The sequence below is a fragment of the Coregonus clupeaformis genome, chromosome 29 (assembly GCF_020615455.1).
Source record: "Coregonus clupeaformis isolate EN_2021a chromosome 29, ASM2061545v1, whole genome shotgun sequence".
NCBI classification, from domain to species: Eukaryota; Metazoa; Chordata; class Actinopteri; order Salmoniformes; family Salmonidae; genus Coregonus; species Coregonus clupeaformis.
This window is the reverse complement of record NC_059220.1, coordinates 30,841,088-30,864,630: the sequence shown is the minus strand read 5'-3', so window position 1 is coordinate 30,864,630 and position 23,543 is coordinate 30,841,088. Positions and strand designations below refer to the sequence as shown.

Genomic DNA, 23,543 nt, shown 5'->3' with positions numbered 1-23,543 from the left:
TTACACTGGGCTAGTTCTATAGTAATAATCACTATTATTGAGTGTCATTTGCCTCATTCAAGAGATTAATTTTCCCCTAAACTCAATACATTATTGGCCGTTGTAGAATGTTTAGAGGAAGCCTCAATCAGGGACCATTCATTGTTTGTAATACACAGTATGTCGTCAGCCTCTGCTATCATGGCAATAACTAGCACTGCATATGCTAACTAATAGTCTTGAAAGGATCCTGCTTGATTCTACCTATCTGCTGCCTTTGATACTGTGAACCATCAGATCCTCCTCTCCACCCTCTCCGAGTTGGGCATCTCCGGCGCTGCTCACTCTTGGATTGCGTCCTACCTGACAGGTCGCTCCTACCAGGTGGTGAATCGCATCTCTGCATGTCTGGCAGACATATCAGTGTGGATGTCGGATCACCACCTCAAGCTGAACCTCGGCAAGACGGAGCTGCTCTTCCATCACGGTTGACAACTCCATTGTGTCCTCCTCCCAGAGTGCAAAGAACCTTGGCGTGACCCTGGACAACACCATGTCGTTCTCTGCTAACATCAAAGCGGTGACCCAATCCTGCAAGTTCATGCTCTACAACATTCGCAGAGTACGACCCTACCTCACACAGAAAGTGGCACAGGTCCTAATCCAGGCACTTGTCATCTCCCGTCTGGATTACTGCAACTCGCTGTTGGCTGGGCTCACTGCCTGTGCCATTAAACCCCTACAACTCATCCAGAACGCTGCAGCCCGTCTGGTGTTCAACCTTCCCAAGTTCTCTCACGTCACCCCGCTCCTCCGCACACTCCACTGGCTTCCAGTTGAAGCTCGCATCTACTACAAAACCATGGCGCTTGCCTACGGAGCTGTGAGGGGAACGGCACCTCCGTACCTTCAGGCTCTGATCAGACCCTACACCCAAACGAGGGCACTACGTTCATCCACCTCTGGCCTGCTAGCCCAACCTACCTCTACGGAAGCACAGTTCCCGCTCAGCCCAGTCAAAGCTATTCGCTGCTCTGGCACCCCAATGGTGGAACAAGCTCCCCCACGACGCCAGGACAACGGAGTCACTGACCACCTTCCGGAGACACTTGAAACCCTACCTGGAATAGCATAATAGTAATCCTTCTACCCCCCCTTTACTACACTGTCTTTTGTCTAAACTAACACCTGACTTATTTCACCTGCTAGCACTGACTTGTTTAAAGAAATGTACTTATTGTGATCGAGATGTAGTTGTCCCTGATTGCACTGACTTTGCTCACAGCTGCTTGTTTGAAGAAGTGTACTTACTGTGATCAAGATGTGGTTGTCCCACTGGCTATCCTAAGTTGAATGCAGCAATTTTTAAGTCGCTCTGGATAAGAGCGTCTGCTTAATGACTTAAATGTAAATGTAAATATGAGAATCAACTCAGCAAGTCGGAAGTGGATCCACTTAAAAAACTCCCTAAATCCCAGAACATAGGGTTTAGTGATTGCCAGACAGTAACAGTTAAGGTTTAACCAAGAATGGTTCCCATGACCTGAGCTGACCTCTGATCCCCTCCCTGGGAACCTGCTGGTGGGGTGTTTGTTCTGTACCCGCTGAGCCATCAGTCTATTATACATCATTCACTGGATCAGAACATGCATGGCGGGAACAGGAGGAGCAATCGGAACGTTTGACCCCCTCTAAGGAGTGTGTGTGTGTGAATGTGTGTGTGTTTGTAGTACCTGCCTGTGTGTGTGTGTGTGTGTATGTGTGTCTGTGTACACCTCCCAGTACACAATCCAAACCCCTGTACCTGCTAACAGCCAAGCTATAGAACACCCTGTACCTCTGGCCATGATGTCACGTCCTGCCTTTGTCTCCCAGTTCCCAGAGAGTGTTGGGGAACAATGCCAGCGTCACTGAGAGGGAGGCTAATGCCATCTCACTACCATAGCCAGGGCTTTAAGAGGCTTAACTCTCACTAGCTGTCCCCAGACCCCTCCGCTACTGTTCCACTCAGCCCAGATCCACAGCTCTGCTCAACACACAGGTGGGCATTAACCTAGGGCTAATCTGCAATTACCACACACACAATACACTAGAACACAGAAACATGCAAGCAAGCACACACACACATATGCATGTACACACACACACACACACACACACACACACACACACACACACTTAGTGGTCAGACTTACCCCTCTCCTGAGGCATGGGGGGCTGGGTCAAGGGGGAGTGGGGGACATCCGACATGTTGACAGATGTCTGGGGGGCCATCTGGGACCCTGTAAAGAACAGAGGAGGACAGAATACAGTGAGACACATTTTATCAGCACAAAAAGAGGGGACATGTTTTAGGGTAACACCACTCAGTAAACAGACGGAAAGTATAGGTCCAGCTGCTGTACTGTATCATCTGTGACAGTTACCTTTATTTTAATCTAATAACAAAGAAAAGTTTGGGCTGAAATTGATTCATCATCCTTTCACAAAGCCCAAGGTGAGATGAGTCAAAAACAGATCATTATTCTCAAAATTATGCCCTGAAATTACATGTTTTATTATAGAGGGATACACAGGTGAAGGATTCAGTCTCTGTCTAATTCTATTTCCTTCTATCCACTTTTCCTCCTTCTCCATGGTTATTCACTTAAAAATACTTTGTCTCAGATTTACAAAAAGATAAAAGACAGACCCACATAGCATAGCAAATGAGCGTGTGTGCCTATGAAAATGTCTCATAGTACAGTGCAACATAAAACCAGTCATCACTGTGTGGATCTCTTATGGAAGCAGTGTAATTAGAGCAATCCTTATATAAACAAAGCCATTGAGGTGTATTGATCACTGATGCTCCTCCTGTACATTAGAAATACATTACAGACCAGTGGGGCTGATTTGGGGAACATAAGATGGAAGTTTGTTGATTAATTTAACCCAGAGGAAGGTAAAACAGGTACACCTCCCTCTGCCTCATTCTAGAGTACTGAAGGTTTCAACCAATGGAGAAAAATAAAATAAGTTACAAGAACAACATTTCATTCCAGAATATGGGGAATGTGTGGGTAATGCTCTCCTCCAAACAGAACCAGAAAATGAACAGCAAATGAAAGTATATTTATATTGAACAAAAATATAAACACAACATCCAACAATTTCCAAGATTTTACTGAGTTACAGCTCATATAAGGAAATCAGTCAATTGAAATCAATTCATAAGGCCCTAATCTATGGATTTCACATGACTGGGAATACAGATATGCATCTGTTGGTCACAGATAAAAGAAAAAGAAAAGTAGGAGCGTGGATCAGAAAACCAGTCAGTATCTGGTATGACCACCATTTGCCACATGCAGCGCGACACATCTCCTTCGCATAGAGTTGATAAGGCTGTTGATTGTGGCCTGTGGAATGTTGTCCCACTCCTCTGCAATGGCTGTGAGAAGTTGCTGGATATTGGCGGGAACTGGAACACGCTGTCGTACACGTCGAACCAGAGCATCCCAAATATGCTCAATGGGTGACATGTCTGGTGAGTATGCAGGCCATGGAAGAACTGGGACATTTTCAGGAATTGTGTACAGATCCTTGCGTCATGGGGATGAATGGCACGACAATGGCCTTCAGGATCTCACGGTATCTTTGTTCATTCAAATTGCCATCAATAAAATGCAATTGTGTTCGTTGTCCGTAACTAATGCCTGCCCATACCATAACCCCATTGCCACCATGGGGCACTCTGTTCACCAAGTTGACATCAGCAAACCGCTCGCCCACACAACGCCATACACGTGGTCTACGGTTGTGAGGCCAGTTGGACGTATTGCCAAATTCTCACGTTGGAGGTGGCTTATGGTAGAGAAATTAACATGAAATTCCCTGGCAACCGCTCTGGTGGACATTCCTGCAATCAGCATGCCAATTGCAAGCTCCCTCAAAACTTGAGACATCTGTGGCATTGTGTTGTGTGACAAAACTGCACATTTTAGAGTGGCATTTTATTGTCCCCAGCACAAGGTGCACTGTGCAATGAACCTGCTGTTTAATTAGCTTCTGGTTATGGCACACCTGTCAGGTGGATGGATTATCTTGGCAAAGGAGAAATGCTCAATAAAAGGGATGTAAATACATTTCTGGGATCTTTTATTTCAGCTCATGAAACATGGGACCAACACTTTACATGTTGCGTTTATATTTTTGTTCAGTGTACATGAAGCCCTATGTAGAGACAGCACTGTTCCCTGTGCTGTACGTGTGAAGAGAGAGAGAGATGTATACAGTTGAAGTGGGAAGTTTACATACACTTAGGTTGGAGTCATTAAAACTCGTTTTTCAACCACTCCACAAATTTCTTGTTAACAAACTATAGTTTTGGCAAGTCGGTTAGGACATCTACTTTGTGCATGACACAAGTAATTTTTCCAACAATTGTTTACAGACAGATTATTTCACTTATAATTCCAGTGGGTCAGAAGTTTACATACACTGAGTTGACTGTGCCTTTAAACAGCTTGGAAAATTCCAGAAAATGATGTCATGGCTTTAGAAGCTTCTGATAGGCTAATTGACATCATTTGAGTCAATTGGAGGTGTACCTGTGGATGTATTTCAAGCCCTACCTTCAAACTCAGTGCCTCTTTGCTTGACATCATGGGAAAATCAAAAGAACTCAGCCAAGACCTCAGAAAAAAATATTGTAGACCTCCACAAGTCTGGTTCATCCTTGGGAGCAATTTCCAAACGCCTGAAGGTACCACGTTCATGTGTACAAACAATAGTACGCAAGTATAAACACCATGGGACCACGCAGCCGTCATACCGCTCAGGAAGGAAATGAACGTACTTTGGTGCGAAAAGTGCAAATCAATCCCAGAACAACAGCAAAGGACCTTGTGAAGATGCTGGAGGAAACAGGTACAAAAGTATCTATATCCACAGTAAAACAAGTCCTATATCGACATAACCTGAAAGGCCGCTCAGCAAGGAAGAAGCCACTGCTCCAAAACCGCCATAAAAAAGCCAGACTACGGTTTGCAACTGCACATGGGGACAAAGATCATACTTTTTGGAGAAATGTCCTCTGGTCTGATGAAACAAAAATATAACTGTTTGGCCATAATGACCATCATTATGTTTGGAGGAAAAAGGGGGTTGCTTGCAAGCCGAAGAACACCATCCCAACCGTGAAGCACAGGGGTGGCAGCATCATGCTGTGGGGGTGCTTTGCTGCAGGAGGGACTGGTGCACTTCACAAAATAGATGGCATCATGAGGAAGGAAAATTATGTGGATATATTGAAGCAACATCTCAAGACATCAGTCAGGAAGTTAAAGCTTGGTCGCAAATGGGTCTTCCAAATGGACAATGACCCCAAGCATACTTCCAAAATTGTGGCAAAATGGCTTAAGGACAACAAAGTCAAGGTATTGGAGTGGCCATCACAAAGCCCTGACCTCAATCCTATAGAACATTTGTGGGCAGAACTGAAAAAGTGTGTGCGAGCAAGGAGGCCTACAAACCTGACTCAGTTACACCAGCTCTGTCAGGTGGAATGGGCCAAAATTCACCCAACTTATTGTGGGAAGCTTGTGGAAGGCTACCCGAAATGTTTGACCCAAGTTAAACAATTTAAAGGCAATGCTACCAAATACTAATTGAGTGTATGTAAACTTCTGACCCACTGGGAATGTGAAAGAAATAAAAGCTGAAATAAATCATTCTCTCTACTATTATTTTGACATTTCACATTCTTAAAATAAAGTGGTGATCCTAACTGACCTAAGACAGGGAATCTTTACTAGGATTAAATGTCAGGAATTGTGAAAAACTGAGTTTAAATGTATTTGGCTGAGGTGTATGTAAATGTCCGACTTCAACTGTATATATATAGAGAGAGAGAGAGAAAGAGAGAGTGAGACAGCGAGAGGAGAGAGAGAGCGAGAGAGAGAGAGAGAGAGAGAGAGCGAGAGAGAGCGAGAGAGAGAGAGAGAGAGAGAGAGAGAGAGAGAGAGAGAGAGAGAGAGAGAGAGAGAGAGAGAGAGAGAGAGAGAGAGAGAGAGAGAGAGAGAGAGAGAGAGAGAGAGAGAGAGAGAGAGAGAGAGAGAGAGAGAGAGAGAGAGAGAGAGAGAGCACTAGATGAGATGGTTGCTGTGTAGAGCAGTAAATACATGACTGGAGGTGGGAAACACTCCACGTAAACAAACCCAATTAAGTCAACATAATTACTTTGTATAAACTGCATAAACAACATTTCCATCCACTCGCCTGCCCACACACACACACACATTAACACTTACATACACAGAGATACAGAAACACACACACACATACACACCACCACCACCACGAGTTGCTCCAGCAGCAACGCTTGGAAGAGAGAATATTCGATTAGCGAGTGTGTCACCCTGTTCCGGGGAGGAGAGGAGAAATCTCAATGCAGCACTAACACTAAAATAACAAAAGGACATCACTCTCCTCAGCCTCCACCACACCAGCAGCTGGGAGCCTCAGAAGATAGACCAGCCAGCCAGAGGAAGACATGTGGGGTAAACTAAGAGGAGAGGCATGAAGAGTCATGTCCCCGGTCCTCAGAGGGCTAGGGGAAGATGGGGGGAAAAGCCGGGTGGACAGGCTTAAGCCCTTGTGAGGCTAACCACAATCGGCACATGTTTCCGGAGGGGGGCTTTTGGCTGTCGCACCGTGGGCATGTTAGAGCCGTTTACAGCCCCAGTGAACCATGACAACACCCCCTCTGCAAGGTCACCTTTCCCCTCGTGCCCATCTCCTCTCCCAACCAGGCAGGCCTGCTGCAGTCGGTGAGGGGGCTACAATGGTCACATAATGTTTGAGCGGGTGGGAGGATGGTGTATGTGTGTGTCTGTAGAATGGCAGTGGGGATGAGGGCATGCATAGTGAGCAGCACCCCCCATCCTCCACTGGCCTCTCCACATCCCCATGTAGATGAAGATCAGAAGAGATTAACACAGAGAGAAAGAGAGAGAGAGAGAGAGAGAGAGAGAGAGAGAGAGAGAGAGAGAGAGAGAGAGAGAGAGAGAGAGAGAGAGAGAGAGGGGGTAGACAACAGCCTAAGGAGGGGAGGAAAAGGAGAAGAGGTGAGAGGAGAGAGAGAGAGGGAGGAGGAGGAGGAGGGGGAGGAGGAGGAGGAGGAGGAGGGGAAAGTACAGTAGGGAGATAAGTAGATGTGAGGAAGAGGAGAGAAAGGAAAAGCTGGCAAGACCAATGGAATTCAGTACCACAAATCACTTCCTCTCCTTTCCTCTCTTCTCCTCTCCTTTCCTCTCTTATCCTCTCCTTTCCTCTCTCCTCCTCTCCTTTCCTCTCTTATCCTCTCCTTTCCTCTCTTCTCCTCTCCTTTCCTCCCTCCTCCTCTCCTTTCCTCTCTCCTCCTCTCCTTTCCTCTCTTCTCCCCTTCTTTCCTCTCTCCTCCTCTCTTTTCCTCTCTTCTCCTCTTCTTTCCTCTCTTCTCTTCTCCTTTCCTCTCTTCTCCTCTCCTTTCCTCTCTTCTCCTCTTCTTTCCTCTCTTCTCTTCTCCTTTCCTCTCTTCTCCTCTCCTTTCCTCTCTTCTCCTCTTCTTTCCTCTCTTCTCTTCTCCTCTCTTCTCCTCCACCTTCATTTTTAATTAGCTCCATTGAATAATCATCTGTGGATAAAACAAACAGACAGTCCAGAAGGCCTGGCAGCACGTTTAAGACTGAGTGATTAATAATTCAACGATCAGGAGGTTTTTCTCCTCAGCCTCCTACCTCAGTGCTGCCTCCGTTGCAGAGAGAAGCACGTTTAAATGTCAGCAGGCTTACCTTGATTCCACATCCATCTGCCTCTCCAACACAGCATCTTTATTACCAATGACTGGCAACATTAGGGTGTTTGTTCACATGTCTGCTTGTGCTAACCTAAAGTGACTTGAGCATGTGGAGGGTAGCTTGAAAGATGTGACTGTTGGAGGCTTCTTTCAACAACAGGAGTGATTCTGTATTGTTACTGGCGCAAGGAAAGGAAATATGTTGGGGGGGTCTCCACAGGTGCTCCAGAACACAATTAAAATGTCTGTCAATCAGGCGGAGCACAATGGCTGGCTTGCTATCCCTCTCCTTCTCCGCTGCTCTCTCAAACAGCATCATGAAAAAATGTACACCTCCACTATCGCTCTCACTAAGGACCTAGCTGTTACTGACAGGCCAGGAGCATCCACGGGAACACACACGCACAAAAGCACACACAGTGTAAATTTTAAGCGTAATGAAGTTTGTGGATGAACTAAGAGTATATGGGTATGCTGCATTAACTCACTACAGAGGTTAGAGAGGAAATAACTTATTGTTTGAAAACCCACCACTACTTGAATAAGTGGAAGAAGAGTAAGATATCCACAAATGAGACCCAAGTGTCTTTGAAGTGGTTCAGGAGTAAAATAAAAATAATTGTAATTTCCATTTAGAAATGTTTAACAAGAACAACTTTTCCCACAATAGAAAGTGAGAGGTCAAAAGCAATGGAGTTCATGCATTTATAGATAATTCTACCGCTAAAACCCAATAAACTTTCAAATATTCCTCGGCAAGGATTGTTAGGGGTTTCTTCTTTGAAGTTTTTTTTGAAGGGTTTCAAACGCAAATGCCACTGAACTGAGTTCAAAGACGTACAAGGGTACTTGTGGCCATATTCCTCTATGTTTTTCATGGTTGCCAATATTAAGCCTCTGAGCGCGTGGCGCATCCCATGCAGATTCACCGTCAGCTCAGACCCATTGAGCACTTCATTTGATGATGAAAGGGAGGTACACACAAACACACACAGTTGGATGAACAGAAGCCGTTCTGAGTAAGCTAATTAATAGCACTGAGTGCTACTGGACTGACTGGAGAATGAGGAGAACTGCTTGTTCAGCCCCTCAGCTTGGTGGAATAAACCCTGCAGGCTCACACACACACACACATACACGGGCAAGGTAATGCTAGTGTGTCTTTGGGGTACGTAAACCGTAAACAGCGGGTAGCAATAATGGTGGTATAGGTCTCAATGAGCATAAGTCAATGATTTTACAACCTGGGGCTACCGGCTAACGTGAGTTACCGCTCCCTGTAGGGGACAGGGGAATGTGCTGGGGCGGGAAAACGCTCTCCCATGGACCTCATTACTAAGCTAGCGCTGAGCGGGGCTGGGGGAGGTACGGCAAGGAGGGGGAAAAGTGCAGCTTAAGGTAAAAGAGAGACAGAGAGGGAGGAACAGCGCCAGAACAGCCAGCCAGTGTACCGTGCTGCCTGCTGCAGGAAAATTAATGTGCACAGTGCTCCAGGTTCCACTCAGCCAGCCAGCCCAGTGCAGAATGGGATTTCTCTAAACGGCCGACACAGCAAGCTAGCATTTTGATTCTCCTTTTAACAGGCAGGCTATCCAGCGGGCTGCAGTTAGAGCAGTTTCACTTTGTACTGTACCAACCATCAGGAGGCCAAGCGCCCCAAGACCAGAGGGGTGTGGAGAAAGGGAGAGAGAAAAGAAAGGAGGGAGGTAGAAAGAAGAAAGTGAAGGACAGGAGAAGAGGGGGATTCAGTGGGAAGTATGCTCCAGTGCTGTGCTGGCTCAGGAGAGGGACAGAGGGACAGCCAGAGGCAGTGTTCCACACACACAGCCACTGAGGGACTGGCCATTGGAACTACCACTGGAAGTACACTCACTAACGCTGCGTCACACTGTAAGTTCCCCAACTAAAACAAAGGGATCTGGGCTAACTTTCACATCTAATAGCCGTAGCATATCTCTAGTGCAATGTTTTGCGGCTGCATTTTTGGTTTCTTCCTTGTACTAGATCACAATAGGAATACGCCTCTGCTATGAGTGATTAAGCCAACAAGGATGCCCAGTTGCATCTCCCATTGGTTCAATTATTTATGTTTCATTGATCTTTCCAGACCTCACAGAACCCAGTCTATCAACTGTGTTTGCTGCAACATCTTCATTATCATATATACACCCCCTATCCTAAGCCTACATGCTTTATTATTAAAGCTAATGTGGCTGGCTAGTGGAGCACTGGAGGAAGACAGAGAGGAGGAGGAAGGGTGTGTGTGTGTGTGTGTGTGGGGGTGTACATTCCCCCTCCATCCATAGATGCTCTCTCTCTCGCGCCGTGACTTGCCCTGACCTTTCGGAAGCTCCTCTAGCCCTGGAAGCACTTCAAGCGGGCACAGATAAACAGCTTACTCTCCAAGGCAAGCGCTCGTCAGAAAGCTTCAATCACGTCTTTAGAAGAAAATAAGGCAGTGGAGGAGGAGGGCTGGGGGGAGGAGAGGGATTGAGGGGGGCCGTGGCAATGCTAAATGGACCTTGATGGACCTTGGAGGAGAATGAGAGAAAGGGAGACAGGCGTTTGATTTTCTACGGCGGGCAGCTCAAGCAGTGTTGGGCCATCAGGGAGTGAGGATGTGGTCTGAGTCCATTAGTAGTAGTACAACAGTGAGTGGCTCTACTGCAGCTTTCATATACAATCACACACATACTAAGGAGGCAGGTAGCCTAGCGGTTAGAGTGTTGGGCCAGTAACCGAAAGGTCGCAGGTTTGAATACCCAAGCCGACAAGGTGAAAAAATCAGTTGATGCGTCCTTGAGCAAGGCACTTAACCCTCATTTGCTCCAGGGGCGACGTACTACTATGGCTTACCCTGTAAAACAACACATTACACTGCACCTATCTGGTGTATGTGACAAAAACATAATCACACACACACAAATATCCCTAAAAGAATGCCATTCTCCTACCAACTGTCTCTGGCTGCTACAGATGTAGGATGTTAATTTGAGCTAGTTTACTATAGCAGAAAAATAGTCCTGCAGCAAATGTAGATTATAATTAATGGACATTTGGTAAGGGTTTTTCGTAAGGGAAAATCAAGTCTAAATTTCAAAGTGGAAATTACAAACTTCCGATGCCTTTTTAAACCTCAAATACAAGTTTGAGATTTCCTGCATTGCAGGAAAGTTCTCCTGCAACAGGGTGGTCAAACAATGATCCTACATCTGTACAGTCTTAGAGGTCAAAGGGAAGTCTCATCAGTTGGTCCCTGAGGCCCGTACACACACAGGGTTACATCACCATGGTGATCAGAGAGACAACAGGAAGTGACAGCATGGAGAAAGGCTGTGTCACCCTAAGACTGTCTGTCAATGGGGTGGACACACCGTCTGTCACCACACCTGAACAACAGAACATACAAGCATCAAAGCTAATAGAATCACAGAGAGAGGGGATGAGGGGATGAGGGATCACTAGTTACATCACTACTGCGATGTTTGACTAGAGTGTGTGAGAGAGGGGCTTCTGATAACCAGCAGTAGACAGAGATGCAGAGATATTGTTCAGTGACTCAACGCTGGGTGTCTCGCAAAGCCCCACTGCCTCTCCTTCTCCAATTCTTCACAGCGTACTGAGCGCGCTCAGAGCGAATGATGGATTTCCTCAACGTGCATCCCATTCTGCTTGGCTTACAGAAGAGAGTAATGCCGTTTGCGTCCCCAAAGCCGAAAAATGCGGGGTGCTCCGAATTGGTTTAGAGACATTGATGCTGAGCAATGTGATTTCTGCTTGACTGTCACAAATCTAGCGCAACAGGAAAATCAATTTGCTGTGTGTGCCTCCTTCTGGCTCGAAGAGAATCCAAATGCCAGGCAAACCAAGATAATTTTACAGTCTATTCTATTTGCTTCATGGAGACTGAGAAATTGCTGGGGGAGAGAGAGAGAGAGAGAGGGCTGGAGAGGAGAGGAGGAGAAATGAAAAGCGTTACGCCGAGGGAACCAGAGGCTTTCTACAACTCAAAGATCAATATGACCGTCTGTAGGCCTGATTGTCTCTAAGGCAGCTTACACACCTTTCTCTCTGTCTGTATTGTCTATGACAGAGATGATGTTAGTATGTGTCTGTGTGAAATGAATGTGTAGTGTCTGTGTGCGTGTATATTGTGAGTGTAGGTGTGTTTGTGCGAGCATGTGTATTTATTTGGTGTGTGCTGTATGTGCACTGTCAGTCAATGTGTGTTTGTGTGCACGAGTGTGTGTGTGTTAGTGAGTGTGTGTGAAGGTGTATATAGTGTGTGTGTGAAAGTGTGTGACAGCCAGATGAAAGGCTGACACTGTGAAATTGCTCTCCTCTCTGACCATTGTCAGGTGTGACAAGTGTCCCGTGAGCGCTCGGCCGTGTGACATGTGCATTGTCCCGGTAACCGAGGCAGGCCTGACAGCCACCGTCTGAGGGCGATAAACCACAGCCCCGGTCACATCATGGTCAAAGCACGGTGGCGTGCAGTAGTGCAGACCTGCCCAGTGACAATTCCACAGACTGGACCATGCTCCTCTGCACCTCCAGGTCACTGATATGGAAGAGTGACCCTTGAACTCAGAGACAAGGGCTAGGGAAGCCAGTCAGCCACATTCTGCATAGAGGCATTTGTATTTTATTGGTATGTTTAGAAAGGAGGCAGGTTACAGGTAAGAGATATCACACAACTCTAATGACCTGCTAGTAAGGAGAAAGTAATCAACCCTTCATAACACAACAATTAGTTCTCAGTATTATGTATTGGTAGTCTCCTGAGTGGCGCAGTGGTCTAAGGCGCCGCATCACAGTGCTAACTGTGCCACTAGAGATCCTGGTTCGAATCCAGGCTCTGTCGCAGCCAGCCGTGACCGGGAGACTCATGGGCGGCGCACATTTGGCCCAGCGTCGTCCAGGGTAGGGGAGGGAATGGCCGGCAGGGATGTAGGCAGGGATGTAGCTCAGTTGATAGAGCATGGCGTTTGCAATGCCAGGGTTGTGGGTTCGATTCCCACGGGGGGCCAGTATAAAAAAATATATATATATATGTATTCACTAACTGTAAGTCGCTCTGGATAAGAGCGTCTGCTAAATGACTTAAATGTAAATGTTGATATTTCTCATTAGAAGTGATGGTATAAACTACAGCTGGTAAACCCTAGCAGCTGTTACCAGACTAAGATCCTGTCTCTATGAGGGTGTGTTTTGCATGATGGGAGAATATTTATTGATACTGTATTAATCACACCCGTCCCTCTCGCCATCTCACTCTGAATTTCTCTGCATTTCCTGGCGTTCGCCTCGGGAGCGGCTGTCCTGCTTTTTCATTAGTGTCAATCACTCCTGCACAAGCTCAGGCCACCCGGAACAACCTGCCTGCCTCAGGAGCTCATGCATTTGTCCCGCCTCGTCAGCGTGATTGACAGGCCTGAGAGCCGCTGACGTGCCGGTCAGGCCTCAATCAGGAAGAGCAGCGGAGGCTGTGGTTAGACGGGGAGGGGCGGGGAGGGCAGGCAGAGTCACGTCCTCATCTCATAGCCGTGTGTCACTCTGGCCTGTCCAAGGCCTGTCCGACACACTCCCATTCATTACCTCACTGTTTATCTAAACTAATGCTCTGCTATTCCTCTAGGGGGAAACAGCCCTGAATCCTCACACAGACATTTGCTTGTTGTCTTATTGTCTTATTTTAGCGTTCTGTTATGAAAGGAAGAATACAGAGGCCAACAGCAACCATCTGTATCTGTGCATCTAAAATGTTTTTCAAAATTAAGATAAATTACAATTTATTTCCAATAGAAAGGACAACACGGAAACTACATTGATCAGCTAAATTGGTCAGCTTGACATGGCCACTACTTAAGAACGTAATTTTTCTGATCAATTTCCTGAAGGGTGTCATAACACCTGAACAGGATATTTGAACAGACAAATCAGAGGAGTCTTATAGAAAGAAAGACGGTCAATCAACAGTATGATGTACAGTGATTATTTTGTGAAATGATTTGCCTTAGTAACCCTGTAGGCTTACCTTGTGCTGTGGTTGGGCCGCTGACTGGGGAGATGGGGCCTGAGCCAGAGCGTGATTGGTTGGAGCCCACGGGGGAGCCAACAGGAGAGGGTGATGGACCGCTGCCCCGGCCAGACAAGTGGGGTGATGCGTGGGGTGAGAAGGGTGACTGAGATGGGTTACTCTGCTCCCCCTGGCTACTGGTGGAGCCTGTAGCACTGACGGCTGAACTGTGACCAGCGTCCGTCCCTGTAGGGAGGTCATCTATGGAGCCAGACAGGTCCTGGAACAGAGAGAGGGAGAGAGATGGTAGGTGAATACAATGATGAGCAAATCTGATTCAATGCTGTGATGTATTCTGTCCAACACCTGTCTTTTTTGTCCAACTACTGAGTGTACAAAACATTAAGTACACCTGCTCTTTCCATGACATAGACTGACCAGGTGAATCCAGGTGAAAGCTATGACCCATTATTGATGTCACATGTTAAATCCACTGCAATCAGTGTAGATGAAGGGGAGGAGACAGGTTAAAGAAGGATTTTTAAGCCTTGAGAAAATTGAGACATGGATTGTGTATGTGTGCCATTCAGAGGGTGAATGGGCAAGACAAAAGATGTATGTGCCTTTGAACGGGGTATGGTAGTAGGTGCCAGGCGCACCGCTTTGTGTCAAGAACTGCAACACTGCTCAATATTAGGAAGGTACTCCTAATGTTTGGTATACACAGTGTATTTGAACAAGCACAACATTAGCTCTTCACATTCAAAACATTCTGAAACAGAGCAGTAGTGCCTGTATGGTGTAGGTCAGACAGTCTGTTCTGTGTGATGTGCATAATGGGCCAATATTCAGGGTGAGCTCATATTACACACATCCCCTATGGGGAGAGAAAGGAGAGGGAGGGGAGGAGGGAGAGAATTGACTGGCTGAGGGTATTCCCCCATCTGAATCCTTTCCTGGGAATCCCCTATGAATGCTGACAGACTGCTGAATTATAGTCTTATAAAAGAGGAGGGTGAAGGGAGAGAGAGAGTGAGGGAGGTAGATGGTCCAGGTGTTGTGTGTGTGTGCATGTCTGTATTTGTGTGTGTGTGGGTGTGTGTGCGTGTGATGTCTGCCTCTTAAACACACATCACCACATCTCTCCAGCTGCAGCTGCACTGAGGGAGGTCCACCACCGACACCCCAGGTGGCTGATGGGGTACGTGGACCACATGCCAGCTGAGACACCTTCTGTAGCGAGCTACATATCTGTCTGTCTGTCCACCCACCACCGTCAGTCAGGCCCCACAGGATCTGTCTCCAGCTACCTCCAGGACCCTTTACCTAACACTTTCTACAGCCACCTATCCTGTGTCTCCTAAAATGGCCATAGTGAAAATACTGTTTTAATGGTAACAGCTAAAGATGAACCAAACTACTGTGGTTCTTTCACAAGTATGGTATGTATTTTGTGATCAATTGTTTACTAAAGCAGAACATGGGGATTGAAGCATTTGTTTACTAAAGCATTGTGGCATATTGTCCGTATGTATAACATTGCTTCTAAAATGAGCACTGGTGACAAACAGTACTAAATGACTGTCTTGTTGTTAATTAGTCCTCTGTGGTGGCACAGGCTTCTGTTTTCGTCATGCCTCTGTGGCTGCCCACCCAACCGCTCTGCCCGCTCTGCTTGCCAGGCTGTCTCAGTCTGTCACATGGCATCATCTGCCCGCACAGACTCAGCCCAGCACACACACAGGCCTCTTTCTCTTTCTCTCTCTCTCCCCCTCTCTCTGTCAGCGATGTCACTCGCTGTCCTAACCAATCCACTCCTCTGAGCTGGATGATGTCACAGGCTGTCTCAACCAATAAGCGGAGCTGTTATTCTGAGGAGGCAGTCACAGGTCACTGCAGGTGTGTGCCATTTGACACAGTGGAGTCCTGCAAACAGGGAAACCATGGCGACAGCTTTCCAAACAGGCGAATACAGTGTGACATCCAACTTATTGTTAACCTGAGAGCCAATTAAAAACGGGGAAAGCACTGTGAATAATTACATTACCTGCCAGTCGCCAGTTCTCCAATAACTGTTGGGCAGAAAGCACATAATTAATATGGAGGATTTGAGGATTGACCGGTTTGGATTAGACTCATGGTTGACCACACCTAAACAGTGTTCTGACTGAGAGAGCCCACAGATGAACAGTGAAGAAGCACAGATCAAATCAAATCAAATTGTATTTGTCACATGCGCCGAATACAACAGGTGTAGACCTTACAGTGAAATGCTTACTTACAAGCCCTTAACCAACAATGCAGTTTTAAGAAAGAATACAAAAATAAAATTAAAAAATTAACTAAAAAATACAATATAAAATAATACAAAATAAAAGTAACAAATAATTAAAGAGCAGCAGTAAAAATATCAATAGCGAGGCTATATACAGGGGGTACAGGTACCGAGTCAATGTGCGGGGGCACCGGTTAGTCGAGGTAATTGGGGTAATATGTACATGTAGGTAGAGTTATTAAAGTGACTATGCATAGATAATAAACAGAGAGTAGCAGCAGCGTAAAAGAGGGGTGTGTCACGACTTCCTCCGAGGCTGCCTCTCCTTGTTCGGGCAGGCTTTGGCGTTCATCGTCACCGGCCTTCTAGCTACTGCCGCTCCTCATCTCATCATTCCATTTGTTTTGTCTTGTTTATTACACACACCTGGTTCATATCCGCTCATCAGTACCTGTTTAAATGTTCCCTCTGCCCCCTTGTCTTTGTGTGTGATTGTTCATTGTAGAGGATATATAGCTCGGTGGGGCTAGATTTGTATTGTGTATCGCTGGGATATTCACCCGTGTGCCTTGTCTTCCCCAGTGCGCCGTTTACCGCACTGGTGTATATTACGCATTGCTGCGTACCTCTGTTTATTTGAATGAACCATTTATTCCGTGATTTCCTCTCCTGCGCTTGACTCCGTCCAACATCACCCGCTACAGGGTGGGGGGGGGGGGGGGCAATGCAAATAGTCTGGGTAGCCATTTGATTAGATGTTCAGGAGTCTTATGGCTTGGGAGTAGAAGCTGTTTAGAAGCCTCTTGGACCTAGACTTGGCGCTCCGGTACCGCTTGCCGTGCGGTAGCAGAGAGAACAGTCTATGACTAGGGTGGCTGGAGTCTTTGACAATGTTTAGGCCCTTCCTCTGACACCGCCTGGTATAGAGGTCCTGGATGGCAGGAAGCTTGGCCCCAGTGATGTACTGAGCCATACGCACTACCCTCTGTAGTGCCTTGTGGTCGGAGGCCGAGCAGTTGCCATACCAGGCAGTGATGCAACCAGTCAGGATGCTCTCGATTGTGCAGCTGTAGAACCTTTTCAGGATCTGAGGACCCATGCCAAATCTATTCAGTCTCCTTAGGGGGAATAGGTTTTGTTGTGCCCTCTTCACGACTGTCTTGGTGTTCTTGGACCATGTTAGTTCGTTGGTGATGTGGACACCAAGGAACTTGAAGCTCTCAACCTGCTCCACTACAGCCTCGTCGATGAGAATGGGGCGTGCTCAGACCTCTTCTTTTTCCTGTAGTCCACAATCATCTCCTTTGTCTTGGTCACGTTGAGGGAGAGGTTGTTGTCCTGGCACCACACGGCCAGGTCTCTGACCTCCTCCCTATAGGCTGTCTCGTCGTTGTCTGTGATCAGGCCTACCACTGTTGTGTCATCGGCAAACTTAATGATGGTGTTGGAGTCGTGCCTGGCCATGCAGTCATGAGTGAACAGGGAGTACAGGAGGGGACTGAACACGCACCCCTGAGGGGCCCCCGTGTTGAGGATCAGCGAGGCGGATGTGTTGTAACCTACCCTTACCACGCAGGGGTGGCCCGTCAGGAATTGCAGAGGGAGGTGTTTAGTCCCAGGGTCCTTAGTTTAGTGATGAGCTTTGAGGGCACTATGGTGTTGAACGCTGAGCTGTAGTCAATGAATAGCATTCTCACATAGGTGTTCTTTTTGTCCAGGTGTGAAAGGGCAGTGTGGAGCGCAATAAAGATTGCATCATCTGTGGATCTGTTGGGGCAATATGCAAATTGGAGTGGGTCTAGGGTTTCTGGGGTAATGGTGTTGATGTGAGCCATGACCAGCCTTTCAAAGCACTTCATGGCTACAGACGTGAGTGCTATGGGTCGGTAGTCATTTAGGCAGGTTACCTTAGTGTTCTTGGGCACAGGGACTATGGTGGTCTGCTTGAAACATGCTGGTATTACAGACTCAGACAGGGAGAGGTTGAAAATGTCAGTGAAGACACTTGCCAGTTGGTCAGCGCATGCTCGGAGTACACGTCCTGGTAATCCGTCTGGCTCTGCGGCCTTGTGAATGTCGACCTGTTTAACGGTCTTACTCACATCGGCTACGGAGAGCGTGATCACACAGTCATCCGGAACAGCTGATGCTCTCATCCATGTTTCAGTGTTACTTGCGTCGAAGCGAGCATAGAAGTAATTGAGCTTGTCTGGTAGGCTCGTGTCACTGGGCAGCTCAAGGCTGTGCTTCCCTTTGTAGTCTGTAATAGTTTGCAAGCCCTGCCACATCCGACAAGCGTCGGAGCCGGTGTAGTACGATTCGATCTTAGTCCTGTATTGACGCTTTGCCTGTTTGATGGTTCGTCGGTGGGCATAGCGGGATTTCTTATAAGCTTCCGGGTTAGAGTCCCGCTCCTTGAAAGTAGCAGCTGTACCCTTTAGCTCAGTGCGGATGTTGCCTGTAATCCATGGCTTCTGGTTGGGGTATGTACGTACAGTCACTGTGGGGACGACGTCATCGATGCTGCTTACTCCTCCACATTCTCCACAGTGATATTTACAGCAGCGAAAAGCCAGCCCAGCCAGCACCCGTCCAAATACCCAAAAAGCTAGCTGGGACTCCTTCCAAAGTGGCCCAAATCCAATTTGTTGCCTCTCTGCTGCAAATTGCTCTGTGCATTGAGTTTCCAAATAGCTGTCAACTACTCCCAGTTGGCATCTTGTATTACTTAATGCGCTTCTGAAGCATGTAATTGTAATAATAAGAAGAATATTGAGGTGATAATAACCACTTACTTTGAGATGGCCAGAACCCCACGTAATGACCTCCTATCTAGATGTTTCACACTACGTTTGAGAGGCAGTTGTTTGTGACCCTTCACCTCTGGGGTGTTGGCATCTCTCTCGCTCTCTCTGACGCTGTCAGCCTGTCAGACTCAGACAGTCAGGGTCACTGAGGGGACAGCTGAGCCAACATACACAGTAGAAACACCCACCCACACACACACACACACACACACACCACCAGACTAACATGCTTTGACTGAGTGGGAGAAATCCTCCTGTCATTCAGTAAGGAGTGGTCCTTGCCTGCTTCCCACTGATCCACTGGATGTCCCCCCTGATTGGGCAGAGATGTGTATTATTGATTGCTGCTGGGAAGAGAAGGAACAGGCAGAGTGGGCCAGCCAGGCAGGCCAGGGTTCTCTGGTCACACTGTCTAGACAGGGAGGAGTCATTTAACACACCATAGCTTCCTGTCTGTGGACCAGAGGAAGAGAGAGAGCACTGACCCTCAAACTTCCTCACACACAATACTGCAAGGCACACATTGCTACATAACTTGCTACATTTGCACACACTGTATATATATTTTCTGTTGTATTTTTTGACTTTATGTTTTTTTACCCCATATGTAACTCTGTGTTGTTGTTTTTATCGCACTGCTTTGCTTTATCTTGGCCAGGTCGCAGTTGTAAATGAGAACTTGTTCTCAACTGGCTTACCTGGTTAAATAAAGGTGAAATAAAAATAAAAAAAACATTCAAACTGCTTTCTCAAGCCTGAAGCAGGGTGAACCAGCATGGCTGTATTGAGCAGGGAGTCTGGTGGTGTTAGGACTGGTGCTAGAGCAGAGGCTGGGACTGTAGTGGCTGCTAGGGCTAGGTCAGAGACTGTAGCTAACAGGGTCTGGAGCAGAGGGCTGGGGCCATGCAGGGCTGGTGTTGTCAACTCTGATTAAAGGCTCTTGGGGCAGTGCTGTCCAGCGTGTCACCTCGCTGTTGGACAGACCAGCCACCCCCTGCCACTACAGCTGCCACCACCAGTGTCCCCCTGCCACCCTCCTGCCAACGCCCTGCCACTAGGCCAGATAGGCTTGCTGACTCAGCCCAGTCACAGAGCCACAGCAGCAGGGAAGACAGGGAGGCTGGTGGGCTAGGAGGGTGTGGGATGGTGGAGGGTTTCTGTGTGGATCTCTCTCTCTCTCTCTCTCTCTCTCTCTCTCTCTCTCTCTCTCTCTCTCTCTCTCTCTCTCTCTCTCTCTCTCTCTCTCTCTCTCTCTCTCTCTCTCTCTCTCTCTCTCTCTCTCTCTCTCTCTCTCTCTCTCTCTCTCTCTCACTCTTTCCAGTTGGTGAGACACCCTTACACAGGGCATGAAAAGGTTAAAAGCTGATATTCAAAGTACCCGCAGTGACATAAGAGGGGAAACTCTAATGGAGGGGAAAGGTTACATTTCAAATCCAAAGATCCCAATGTTAATTACCCATGATGTTGCTCTCAAAGCCTCAACCACTGTACCCACTGGTATTTAAAACTGATTTAGTGGACTTGTACAGTACAGAAGGCTTATTCCTCTCTTTCTCTGATTAAATAGAATGATGACAGCTGTAATTAGGTTTAATAGCTGTCTGTTGTGAGCCCACTGGGGACTCTCTCTCTCTCACATGGATCCACAGTCCTCGTTACTGCCATCGGACTGCTGTGCTGCTGCTGCCTCTTTCTACGGAGCAGTGGAAATTAAGTGGAAATGCTATTACACGTCAGATGTTTTTTCTTCCCCAAACCCTGAGTTGAAATACCATGCAAATTATATTCTGTACGGTTGTGTGTCAGGGAGGGAGTGGGGGAGTAGAGGGTAATGGGATGCCCCATGTAGAGAGCTCACTGTAATACCCTTCACAAGGTGCTATTAAATACCACGTACAGAGACAAAGAGAGACTAACGAAATGCTAACACTCCCAGCTACACAGTACAGCGCTGGGATAGGCTCAGACAGGCTAGGGAGAGAGAAAGATGTGTACATGTGTTTGCATGGGATGGAAACAAGCTGAACGAGTGAGAGAGAGAGAGAGAGAGAGAGAGAGAGAGAGAGAGAGAGAGAGAGAGAGAGAGAGAGAGAGAGAGAGAGAGAGAGAGAGAGAGAGAGAGAGAGAGAGAGAGAGAGAGAGAGAGAGAGAGAGAAGAGAGAGAGAGAGAGAGAGAGAGAGAGAGAGAGAGAGAGAGAGAGAGAGAGAGAGAGAGAGAGAGAGAGAGAGAGAGAGATGATGATGCTGATGGCAGTGGTTGTGGTGATGATGGTGATGATGATGCTGATGGTGTTAATTGTGGTGATGATGGTGATGCTGATGCTGATGGTGGTTGTGGTTGTGGTGGAAATGATGATGAGGATGTTGATGATGATGATGATTCATTTCAATGATCTGAGGGGACTTGCCTGGTATGCCACAGGCTCCAAAACCACCTGGGCATGATGCTGACTGACAGAACTCTTTGCTCAGACAACTCTCTGATCATTATGGGCCAGACAACAGTCATTTCACTGTCCTCACTTCTCAATGTCCCAGCACCTGTTGTCTGTTGTGACGTGGCCTCGCAGTTGGCATTGATGGGAAGTCATACTCCACCACACATCTCCAAGGCTGGCTGGGTGCCATTTCGACCACCCGTGCAGCCCAGAGGCTTACTGCACTCCGTGCCAAGTCCTCTTCTGTCATAATGGAACATCTCAGAAGGCTCTCTGGGCCTGCCTGTCTGTGCAATAACACCAGCGATTAAACCAAGTCGACCAAGAGCAGAACTCAGAATTCACTACTCATCAATTGGCCCAGCGTTGTCCAGGTTTGGCCGGGGTAGGCCGTCATTGTAAATAAGAATTTGTTCTTAACTGACTTGCCTAGTTAAATAAAGGTTAAATAAATAAAAATATCTGGTCAGGAACTCCTGTCCCTGGCTATATCTCCAGATCAGGTAACATATTAGGAACTAGGATGTGAGGGACAAGGCTGTGTTTTACAGACTGTTTTTTGCCAACCACAGCAGGACTATTGGAGCCAATCTGAGGGACATTACTATGTTTCAAATCACATTTATTTTATGTTCAAGCAAGTGTTTTTTTCTCTTTGTTGTCTCAAACAAAAGCAGAGAGAGAACACACTTTTCAGGGCCTCTAAAGTTGCAGCAGAGACACAGTGTCAGAAAGCAATATGTGCTTTTCTATTCCACTACAATGGCTGCACAAAGCACAGGCAATCAATCTCATGACAATACTACCACAGCATTATAACAAAAACAACTCTCTAGATTTTCCACACCAACACAGACAGGCAAAAAACAAATGTCCTCTTTAGATACTAGTTGTTAACATAATGAGGTTTCTAGCCCAAGTTCTCTCACTTCTAAATACATACTATACATCTAAAGACATACACCATCCCCCTAGAAGCCAATGTCTCCTAGTTGGACTGTCCATACAGGTCCTGAGCGAATCCACCATCCTCAGGCTAATAAGGCTGCCAGACCCCCTAACACCTGGTCTGAGTTTCCAGTCTGGTGTGTGTGAGAGCGCTAATGCTAAAACTAGCCCATTAGTGTTATTTGTCGTTGGGCCGATAGGCAGCTTGCAGAGTTATAACTATCCCTCTCTAAGCCTCAGTAATGTGGAGATATGAAGAGAGTCTGTTTGGAGGACCCGTTTGAAGCCCTATTACACGTAAGCCTGCAAAGAGGCCCAAATCTGGTTGCGCTTGTCTCCAAACCAATGGATTAGTGTTGAGTTTTACTATGATTCCCCCTGATAATACGACAGAGCCCGATAGAGCCGGGCCAAACAGGACGAGTGCTTAACACACGCCGGCCCTATTCACTTAACGCACTGCTTCATTGTCTCTCTGAATAATGACAACGATAAAGTACCCTAGCCCTCCACAGCTCAACCTTTAATTGCTGGATAAATGTTTGTACCCTACTGTATATTGAGGTCGAGGCTGCTACCACACACCCCCCCAGTCTTATCGCTGCTGGGTAATTTGTATACCACCAAACCGTTTTTATTTAAATGTACCAGTCTTCCATTTAAAAGCAGGGGGCTTCATGAGAGTCGACAGGCCAGGCAGGCCATTATTGTCGGAGCTGTTGAAATGTTTTTTCATTAACCACAAAGGTTCTTAACTGGTTTAATGCATAAGCAGACCACTCAGGCTCCCCTCCACCCCTCCACCCCTCCACCCCTCCACCCCACCACCCCTCCACCCCACCACCCTCCACCCCTCCACCTCCACCCTCCACCCCTCCACCCACCACCCTCCACCCTCCACCCTCCACCCTCCACCTCCACCCCACCACCCTCCACCCCCTCCACCCCACCACCCTCCACCCCTCCACCCCTCCACCCCTCCACCTCACCCCTTCCTACCTATTTGTTTTACACTTATTGCATCTACTAATGTTTTTATTTATAGCATTCAGCTATGCCATACTCCCCCCATCCACCGTCCTCTCACTCCAGAGAGAGAGAGGGAACTGAAAATTAAGGGGGGGGGGGGACATAAAATAAAGAAATAATGAAAACAGCCAAATTCCTCATTTCTAATTCAACTGCTCGTTCAGCTTAACCTCTCGCTCCTCAGCAATTAAAGCACCCGCCACATCCTTCACGCCGTGCCGCTGCCTCT

At 47.2% G+C, this 23,543-nt stretch overlaps 1 protein-coding gene across 1 annotated transcript in view; it reads right to left on the bottom strand.

Moving 5' to 3' along the window:
• Positions 1–23,543, bottom strand: part of LOC121544480 (AT-rich interactive domain-containing protein 1B-like) — a 257,508-nt gene that overhangs the window by 69,162 nt on the left and 164,803 nt on the right. Inside the window, 2 exon segments of the mRNA XM_045209158.1 lie at positions 2,175–2,261; positions 13,836–14,097. Coding sequence (XP_045065093.1) covers positions 2,175–2,261; positions 13,836–14,097 — 349 coding nt within the window.